Here is an 11,031-nt window from a genome sequence, read left to right as displayed (position 1 = left end):
CAAATTATTATACATTCAGTGGTAAATACACACATATGATCTAAGATTACACTACAGTAGTAATGATAGCATTACATGAAAGAAAATGATTTCTATACAGGTACATGGTTTGTCACAAACAGTGAAACTATCAGCTATTTGATCTGATCAACTATTAATTCTAAAATAAATTATTACAAGCTGTTAATATCAATCATTTAACAGCATTTGACCTTGCACCAGAAGTGTCTTCTCCACCAAGTGTGCTAGGTATCAGGCTTTTAGCTTTGAGATTATATAACTTTAGATACACATAACTTTATATAACTTTATATAGATTTCATGCAACTCATTACATCTGAAATTAGAAATGCCTCTTCTGCCCCAGCATCAGCACAGAGGCAGAGCCATGTGAATAGACTGAAAACAGGATGAGGGGTAATTGTTACTTCTCCCTCACACATAGCACTTCATCTCCAATTACACACATTTAATTAGCATAATTGAATAATGCCAAGATTCTGTCTAAATTCTATATTGTGCATTTGACAGTAAACAACAGTGTTGTTCCACAGAGTTGGAAATACAACAAAGCTCTGTAGCCGGTCTCCCTCCCTCTCTGTTCTCTTCTAGCTGTCGCTGTGTATGTGTTGGCATCACTGAGGTTTTGTAATCTGAGTCACAGTGTCAAGGTTGGTTTGCTGCTCTCATTATGCAGGGATTACAGTCAAAGAGAGTTAAAGAAAATTTCAAAACCATCACTAAAACTCCTGAGGGGAACTAAAAACCTCACAAATCAGTTTCATCCTTCTGTGAGAAAAAAAGGCTGGACAAACAGAGGCTGCTGAACAAAGAATGCTTTGAAGACTTACATCACCAAGGTGGTGGTGGAATTGGGCCAGAGACTTTGTTTGGTCCAGGCTGAGAAATAGCTGGTGCTTGGTTGTGGTCTGGGAAGTGAACAGAAAATGTCTTTCATAAATCAGAACACAAAAAGAGGTATACTGTTCCTCAGGTCCAGTGAAAACATTATTGCTATTCTATAGCACTAGAAACAGAAAAATTCCAACAGGTATTAATTATAAAATGACACACTGTTTATTTTTCTGTGAGCAAATAATTTAAAAATGCTATGTTTGGTGATAAATATAACCATCACTGTATCTTAAATCACTCAAGCCACTGAGTACCAAAAAATAAATTTCACTATTAAACCATTTTTAGTGCGTCACTGTCCATCAGTGTGGCTTTTAAGGCTGTGTGCAGCTTTCATGTGGCCTCCTCTGGCACGGTTAACTAGAAAAGGGGGTCTGTGTAAGGCCAAAACCCACTGAATGACCAAATTTAATTAAAGACACAGCAGCAAGGACTTGGAACAAGATGGATGTTCTCTTCAGTGATTTCATATCCACCATCATCACTCATGGTCTCTTGGGAGCACTAACATCAACCAGTTAAAGGAAAAGTAGTCTTGATGGTGCTAACCTGGCTATGCCAATAATAGATTGAGATATGTAATACTGGGGGAGAAAAACAGCCATTAGCCACTCACAGAGCATGTGACAACTTAATCTCCTGTCCTCAGCAGCCTTATGACAATAAGGACACCCATAATAGACAACTGCTCTTGATATTTAGACTGTATGAATAAAGGCTATTATAAGCTATGCATATTTAATGACAATTATAAGCTATCTATATTTAATGACATGTCACTCGCTCCATAAGTGATGCTCAAGTCTTATATAGGAACAGCTGATTTCTTAAATATAGGAATAAAATTTGCCTTTTTTTTTAGCAAGCATTTATATAAACCCAAGATGTGACCATCTGTTGCTGGCACTTTCTGAAGAGCATAACACCCCAGCATGTATTACGAATTTCAGCAGGCCAACATCATACCGTCCCTTAAGACCCATCATCCAGGGTTGCCAGGTCAGAGGAACTGGGCTACATTTAATCCCTTTCCTCGAGGTGATTTTTTTTATCTGCAGATTAGGGATTGGCTGTTTTGCATACGTTATCTTAGTTATATCTGATGTTTTTTTCAAGTAGTTTTTATGCAAACGGTAAATGCATAATTGCATATGTAAATGCTATAATAATAACCTTGACATTCAGCCAGAATACCATTAGTGAAGTGAAGCATTCAAATTCATCCTAAAGGTGTTCAGTGGGATTGAGGTCAGGTTTCTGTCTAGGCCATTCAAGTTCTTCCACACTTGACTTGGCAAACCATGTCTTTACCCACCTTGTTTTGTGCACAGGGGCATTGTCATGCTGAAAGAAGTTTGGACTAGGCCCCATAATATCAGCGAAGGGAAATCTTAATGTTACAGCATACGAAGATATCTTGTACAATTCTCTGCTTCCAACATTGTGGCAACAGTTTGGGAAGATCCACATATGGCTGTGATGGTCAGGTGTCCACATTTTTGCCATATAGTGTATGTGGCAGTGGTTACAGGTAAATTAGGGAATTAGCATGTGAAGTCATGTAGTGGAAATAAGGTATTGTAACTATGGTAAAAGGGGCAGCACGTTGGAGCAGTGGCTAGTGGCATCCAGTCGGGGGTCTATTCCCAACTTATATCAAGTTTTCCTGGAATAGGCTCTGGATCCACCACTACTCTGAACAGGATAAAACAGTTACTTAAGATGAATGAATGAATGATGAATGCATAGGAAATACAAGTTGTTTTTACCAAAGGCAATTATGATTTTGCAGAATATAAGTCAGAATTTGGGAAGGTTGAAGTCTGCTCTTTGTAATTGGACTGGTTATATTCACCACTGGTTAGTTTTGAATGACTTTTTTTTCCCTGTAAAGCTGCTTTGTGACAATGTCCATTGTTAAAAGGGCTATATAAATAAAACTGAACTGAATTGAATTAAACAGTTATGCAGATCTGGCAACCCCATTAGCTCTGCTCATATTGGGCAGTGTTGAGGCTTCATTTAGCCGAGTGTGAAATCACACCTAGTAAATTCAGTAATGAAATGCCTCCTTCTCAGAGGCTTATCCATCACATTATGTACTGTAATTTACACACTCATTTGATTGCATATGGTGGATGTACAGCATGATATTGTGATAGTGGCCCAAAACTGCTTTAACAGCTGGTACACTGTTTACCCCCTTGATATTTTTACCTCGTTGCTAATACAGTTAAGGTTATGGATGCATCACACAGTGTATCACAGGAACTTAATTCCACTGGTTTGGAAAACAAATGTTAATATAAGTAAGAGAAAATTTTCATCCTTTTTGAAATGTTTTGGAAAATATCTCCAATCTGGCAACCCTGCTTGAGGAGAATCACAATGTCGCTCTCATGCTGAATGTGCAGATCTCAAGTAAATATATCCATAAATAATGACAGACTAATGAGTCATTATAATGACTCTCATCGTATCTCTCACAGCATCCCAGAGGAGTGGCGTAAATAGCATATCTGTATGTTTTCCACGCTTCTTGTCACTTATGTCCATGTCATGAACTAGTAAAATTTTGGACGCATGGGCTTTTTATTATTATTTTTAAATCTTGGCATTGCGTATTATCTTATTTATTAATAAGATGTACAGAAACCCATTGCAGTGCATGCTCTTACCTTCCAGGAGATCCTGATTCTCATTTACATTGCTCCCACATGCAGAAAAAGTTCATGGCAAAACAAAACTGAAGATAAAACTTGCCTGTAGGTTTAACTAAGTTTTGCCATGCAGCTTAAAATTATCCTGTGCAGAGGAAAAAGAAGTGCTGCAGTGCATACAAGCTTATGGGAATTTGTCCCTGATTTTGCAGTGTCCAGACCTGAAGAAGGTTTTTTAAAACAGGAAGGAATTGCATAGGTAGCCATAGAGCATATCTTGGCCAAATATGTGTGTTCATATCTTAATATTAACAAGATTATTTTATTTTATAACATGAGAGAAATGTTGTTTCTCTTTATCACACTATAAGCACGGCCATGAAGACACATGGCACTGATTAGAGCAGTGTTTTACAGTGCCTTTAATTATCACAGGCAGCCAACGGCCTTACATTATCTATTTACTTTCAAGTGAAGGGATATGGTGTTTGACCTGTATCTCCAGCAACAGAACAAAACTTTGATGGTAACATAAATACTAGGTGACCAAAAGACAAAGCCCTGAGTGAAAATAACATTGTAAGGGGATTAGTAATGCTAAGGAACCGTATTAAGATTGAAGAGAAGAAGCTGGAGTTTGTTTTTGAGATAGTGAATGTCCAGTTTAATCAGCTGGGGCAGTACAGGCTTATGCTGACAGTGGAGAATCCACTTATGGCAGGATCTGGCTCTGGAGTCCAGCTCAGAGTGAAGGATGAAGAGATCATTCAGGCAAACTCAGTTTCCACTGATACTGTTGAGCAGGCTTGTTTGGAAGAAGTCTATGCTTTTTCGAGCAACAAGTTTGTCTTCACACTGCCCGAAGGTAGGACACATTACCTCATTTTTGGTTCACTGTTGCAGGACAGTCACCATCTGCATGAGATCAAGTCAGTTTTTCCTGGGTAGCATGGTGGTGCACCATGACCCTGAACAGGTTAAACTGCTCAGTGAAAATCAGTGAATGGATGATGATTTTTTCCCTTTGTTAGGCTTTTGCAAGAATGACAGAAACCATGATGTTCGACTAAAAGTGGAGGCCATTCGTGTGACAGACTCAGAGGTGAAAGCTGGTGAGGGGTTCTTCGCAATTTATCCCAGAACCAATGCCCCACAGATTAACCTCTATGCAGAACCAGGGGAGGAACTCTATCAGTACAGTGGCATCATGGCACTGCTCCGTGTGCAGAATGATTACCTGGCCATGCATTGTGGGCGCTTGCTCTACTCAGTGGCTCTACATGAGGCCAAGCCCATTAGTCTGCATGAAAATAACTCTTCTTGCTTACCTTTAGTAAAGAAGGAGAAACTGTATAATAGAGATCATGTTCCATGGCCTTGCTCTGCCCATGTGGACAGTCTGGTATCTCTTGAACAGCAGCGTGGAACATTAGATTTACAGAAATCCCAAGACACTGAGTACACATTACCCAGCCTGTGGCTTCAAGTGGTAGGAAATTTTATTTTTTCATTAGGATGCCATTTTGAATGGCTATAATCCTACTGCTTTTATGTTCCTTTAAACACATACATGCTTGTATTTTCTTTCTGTAGCCCATTTTGAATACAGAGCCTGATGCTAAAATAGACAGCTCCAGAGAGAGGCTTCCATCCTCTCCAAGGAGTGCTACAGACACGGCGCAGCTCAAGACCAAGACTGAGCCTGATTTGAGTGGCCTGGCCTTATTTCCCCATGAACACACCCCATCACAAAGTCCTGAGCCCTTCCCATATATTTACGTAAGTAAAGCTATCATACTTATTTGTCATTTATTTGTCTGTTGCCTTTTTGTTTCTAAGATGAGTAAGATTAAGAAAAGGTCATTTTCTTGTGTCACTGAATGATGAATGTATCTGACCCTTTTCTGACCTGATAGGTTGCACTGAAGCCCCACATCAGATTCACCCCAGTTAGCCCCAAAATTATGTCCTGACACCTCGAAAACTCCCAGGTCACATGCTTAATTTCTGAGGTTGTGGTTTTAAGACTTATTCTATTAGTAAGCAGCAATTGTAATCAGTGAGCCTTGCTGTACTCAATTACGATGTAATTGGATTGGTGTGTGCTCCTGAAATTCTCTGTGCTGTGTTCAACAGAGAAGGCGGACATGCTTATCACTGGTGACAATTATGTTGTCACTGAACTGAAGCACCGTCTGTGCCTTTCAGGATAACTACCACCAGTCTGGACCATCTGCTTCTGAGCATGCACACAACCCAAGCACATGGGAAGGCCAGACATACATCAAAGTGTTAATGGTTTTTATATGCTTATTTGTTACTGCAACAGTGGAAAAATGCTGGCTTGATTGCATGCTAAAATATTAAGGGCAAAGGTGTTCAAACTCACTTTAATCATTGCTAAACCTTTATTTTATGTACTTCATGTTCAGCTGGAGACCAAATACAGAGCTAATGAATGCTTTTTGCTGCCTTAAGCCACTGGATTTAAGTCACGTAAAGTTTGATTATTACCCGACTTCCCAGTACTCACATTGAAAACTGCTTGTATAGATGTACATTAGGCTTTCAGCCTTAACATCCATGGTTGATTACATTTTTCATATTGCCCAGAGGCTATCAAAAAAGGAAAACTATGTTGTGTCATTGGTGGCAATTTAAAAGTGACAAAGCAGTGCTGAAAAGAGGCCTCAAGTGCATGAAGGTTCAGTAAGAGAGGATTGTGGAACCAGACTGCCCGTGACAAGTACAAATATATTTGATGGTTAGTAAACCAGGAACATTCATCATAAAGACACACACACACACACACACACACACACAGACATGATAGTCTGTCTTCTCGCTTGTCACATTTGCCAGTAGCTGACAGCTGCTTTAATATAGAGAGGAGAAACGGCACCGTCTGCACATTGCTCCAGTTGATTTCCTGGAATTCTTAACTAATCGAGGGATCAGACACCCATCATATGTTTGCACAGTGAATTTTATTGCCGTATAAAAAGAAAATTTAAAAACATGACCCTAGAATATGAAAACATTACCAATTTGTAAACTGGACAAGCACAACAGATGAAGGCCTAATCTAAAGATGTAATTTACTGTATATGTAAAGGATTGCAGTGTTTTTGGTCATGTGACTGAGTTTGTGTATGTCCTTAGTTAAGAATTTTAAAGTAAGGGACAAGTGATTGATGGTTTTAGGTGCTTGTTCATTAATGAAATAGGTGCAGGTACTTCTGGGTATCTTAGTAACACATAGGTAATGGGAAATTCAGTACAGTTACATGAGAATAGAGCCTGCGTCTTGATTGAACTGTTTTGGTTATCCTATTAGTAGAGAGGAAGACAGGGAAAATGACAGAATAATTTGAATACACAGTGCCTTACATAAATATTTAGGCGCCTTGAACTTGTCCACATTTTGTAGTGTAGTTGGAGAAATGGGAAACTCTAAACTCTAATCACTACAACTAATTATGTGACTTCTGATGGCACCAGAACTTATTTAGGGGATTTTACAGCAGCAGGGGGGTGAATACTTATACAATCATATCTTTTAAATCTTTTATTTGTAAATAGTTTTGCAATTTATATGAGTTCCCACATTTTTCTGTATTCTGGGTTATTTTGTGTAGATTCATGGCATATTATCTTAATTACATCAATTTCTGGTCCAATATAAAATACGGAAAGGTCAAGGGGGTGAATACTTATGCAGAGCACTGTAGATATGTAGTACAAACTGAGAAAGAAAGAATGGATGTGTGATTAGAGTATAGAATTACACAAAACATTGGATGCTTCTTTTTTTGTCTCTGAAGGAGCTTCATTTGGCAGTGAAATGTAAAATGTTGCTGCAAGTGATTTCTGAGGAGAGAAAAAATAAGTATACTGTCTGTTGTTCATGTTCAGTATAGATATTTTGAATTGATTATATCTACATTTGAGCTGTAGATGGAAACTGCTCAATCATTTGCATGTAAAGTACAGATGGAATAACGCACAGAGCTATCAGGTCGCTTTTGTTCAGACTGAATATAAGCAAACAGGAATATAACTAAACAGCACTGAAACACAGTGAGACTGAAGCTCCATATTGAAAGTAAAGAACATTGAGATTGACTATGCCTTTAATTACTGTTTGTTCCTGACTGCTTTGTTAGCACCCTGCTCGGCTCCTCCGCCTCTGCCTGGAGCGCATTAGTGAGCCGTGTGTGCCACATCACACCAACTGCACTGCCAAGGCTTATCAGCAGTAATCATCACAACATGGTGATACTGTGACAGGAACAAGCCTGCTTTAATGAAATACTGTGGCACCCAGCAAAGATCACCACTCACTACAACTAGTGCAGTAATATACAGAATCCTTATTAACTGCAGATGTCCTATTTTTTTAATTCTATTATATGTTTTTCAGTACATGGAGGATTTCTTCTTTAGCATATCTGTGTGTTCTCTGAGAGCCTTTTGAGTCTTTTGAGAGTCTTTTTTTCTTTTCCTAACCCCTTTAGAAATATTCATAATTCTTAATAAATCCTCATGAGAAATCTTCATGATATCCTTGATATCTTAACTATATCCTTGGGAGTCTCTCGCCAAAGCATTTCCCTCCCGCATCTTTCCCTTTCTAGGGCATAGTGGTGGTTTGGTGTTGTAAGGTGTTGCTCCCTCGTGTGTGTCCATCTCTGTCCTGCTGTGTTTTCATGGTCAGGACTGACCTCAGCATCTGTTCTTCTCTTCATGCTATGCCACACACTATATAGCCATTTTAATAAGGCCTGTGCAGCTTTTCATTATGAGCTATACTCAGTGGCTGAGGATAAACAAGCTGTAAAAATGTACTCTTGCAAATTAGTGCTGTAATTAATAGCTGAATTTTATTGTGGTCTAGGGACTGTTTGGGCTAAAGGCTGAGCAGAGGCCTAATTGTGTGCATGGGCTGCTGTCACGGGACAGATCTTTACATTAGTGATATATGATGTTTTTCAGTGTGCGTGTGTGTGTGTGAGTGTGTGCATGGTCAGTGGAAGATCAACCTAGCGTATTTTTAGTTTTTGTGGTTTGTCTCATTAACTACACCTGTTTATCGAAGACATTAAAAACGTCATTTCTCTTCTTGGATTCAGTGAGTCTGATTTTAGTTTGGACTAATATTTCTTTATTGTATTTGATCATTATTTAAAGTTATCTGCAGGGAATAATGCACAAAAGAAAAAAAATCACCAAGTCTCAAGTTGGATTTCTTATGTATTAAAACAGTTAATATATGCCTACACGTTTATTTGTTGAAATCATGTAAAGTGTATACTGTATATACGTGCTGTTACGCAGAGAAATTCTGATGCCTAAATGCAGAATTATGCATGAATATTGAGAAAAGAATTCAGATTGTGGATTTTATCTTGCTGTTTCATTCATGGTGCTTTGAATGATACTTGTATAATGCAATGTGGCATTTAAGAATGTGCTGAATTTATAAGGCGTGTGAGGTAAAATGGAATATTTCACTTTATTTAGCAGGCTGTAGACATACACCGGTAGCATATGTTCCTTTCTTCAGATATAACTTTATTTGTAAAGGAGGTGTGTGTGTGTGTGTGTGTGTGTGTGTGTGTGTGTGTGTGTGTGCGCGTGTGTTCTCACAGTGATAGGATAGTTCAAATGTCCTCGTGCAACTGCTGAAAATGAAAAGAGGCAAAAATATGACATGGTTACAGATGTTAAGGTTTGTGTTTGGTTTAGATGTAAGCATAGCATTCATTCACTACAGAAATCATCTTCTCCATAGAAAGTCCTCACAAAAAACTTTGGAGAACAAAGAGAACAAAATGAAGAGAATACCATAGTTACCACCTGTCTTTGTCTCTGAAAGTACTATTGGTGGTGGTGTTTGTACTATTTAGGTATCTGATCAAATAACACACGTAGAGCATTTTTAAGCTTTACATTTGAAGGTTGCAGTTGCTAAGGACTGTACAGACAGGACACTCTTTATCACATTGTGTTCCTGTGTACATTTGGCTGAGTCATGTTTATTCTGCATATATAATTGTTCAGTGTCCTCATGAGACAATTGCTGTTTTAAAGGCCCTAAAAAGATTATTTATTCATTTTCCCTTGATGTTCCTCCTCGCTGTGGACTGTGAGAGCAGTTATTGCAGGTATTGATATGAAGCATGAAATTGCTATCTGGAGCAATTTCAGCAGGCTTACACTAGACTCATCCACTTTGCCCTTATCTTCTATTTTTATTTGATTAAAGAAGGCTGACAGATCCAAGTTGTGGAATTTCATTGACTGACCAGGCAGCAGAGATGAGACATGTGAGAGTGTAATAACCTTAATTCTAATATGTGATCAAGTTCTTTCAAACTGAATAGAGACTCATATCTATATTAGATCTCCACTACACGTCATAAAACTGTGTTATCTCTTAGTAGATGTTGTGCAAGTATTGGAGTTATCTATTACAGTAATCTATGTTAAAATGTTAAAGGAACACGACACCTTTTATCTACTTAGCATTTTAGGTGCCAAGCACTTCAATCCAGTAATTAGTTCTTACGTTCTTACATAATTAAGCAAAAAGCACATAAAAGGTGCACATGCAGGTGAAATTATAATGGTAAGAGATCCTGTTAATTATGATCTCTATCATATTTTTTAGTTTCAGCACATCATGGTATCAGCTATTCCAAATGGACCACATGAATGGAAATGTTATTCATTCAGAGCCCCTTTAGAGAACCTAACACTTCTGCTTTCATCCTCACAAATGGAGCATTTACCGGCTGTGTAAGTGGTCTCGGGCCAATGCTTTGAAGGCACACTGATGGTCAGTGTGATGTTTGTGGAAGTCAACCATGTACAAATGATCAGGAAAGCCCTGATGTTTTATCAAGGGAGCCCCACTGTGTGAGAGGAGCCTCCCAACAAGTCAGGTCCCTACAGAGATCACCGTGATGCTCTATTCACACACACACACACACACACACACACAGAAGCATAAAAGCCAAGCCTGTCACACTGGATTGTAAATGGCTGCTATTATTAAAGAAAGTGTGTGATAATTCAATAGGCAGGAACATTATGTGAATTGAGTAATCTTGCACTATTATGGCGGACATGTGGACAACTGCCTTGTATTATTCTTTCTCTTCTAAATCATGGGATCATGCAAAATATGCCTGGCAGCACATCCAGAATAGGTAGGGAGTGGATTTGTAGGAAATATAAGTAGTTTGTAAAAAAAAATTTCTCTTGGTTATCAGAGCATTTTTACCCCATTTTTCACCAATTTGGTCAATTCCCACTCACCAGCTAGCTCTCCCCTATCACATGACATCTACAAACCAGGGATGGTGAAGGCTAGCACATGCTTCCTCCAAGACGTGTGAAGACGTGTCTTCTCTTGGCCACGTGAAGGCATCTTTTCAAACTGCGGCTCAGG

The 11,031-nt window shown here is 38.7% G+C and overlaps 1 protein-coding gene across 2 annotated transcripts in view; it reads left to right on the top strand.

Moving 5' to 3' along the window:
- Positions 1-4,129: 4,129 nt before the first annotated feature.
- Positions 4,130-11,031, top strand: part of ccdc33 (coiled-coil domain containing 33) — a 59,120-nt gene continuing 52,218 nt past the window's right edge. For both annotated transcript variants that reach the window (XM_053236950.1, XM_053236949.1), the window contains exons 1-2: positions 4,130-5,064; positions 5,169-5,354. In XM_053236950.1, the coding sequence (XP_053092925.1) occupies positions 4,579-5,064; positions 5,169-5,354 (672 nt within the window). In that variant the 5' untranslated portion in view covers positions 4,130-4,578. The remainder of the gene's footprint in view (positions 5,065-5,168; positions 5,355-11,031) is intronic.

Source organism: Pangasianodon hypophthalmus, chromosome 9 (genome assembly GCF_027358585.1).
Source record: "Pangasianodon hypophthalmus isolate fPanHyp1 chromosome 9, fPanHyp1.pri, whole genome shotgun sequence".
NCBI lineage: Eukaryota > Metazoa > Chordata > Actinopteri > Siluriformes > Pangasiidae > Pangasianodon > Pangasianodon hypophthalmus.
The sequence above is the reverse complement of the archived record's forward strand: the minus strand, read 5'-3'. Positions and strand labels throughout refer to the sequence as shown.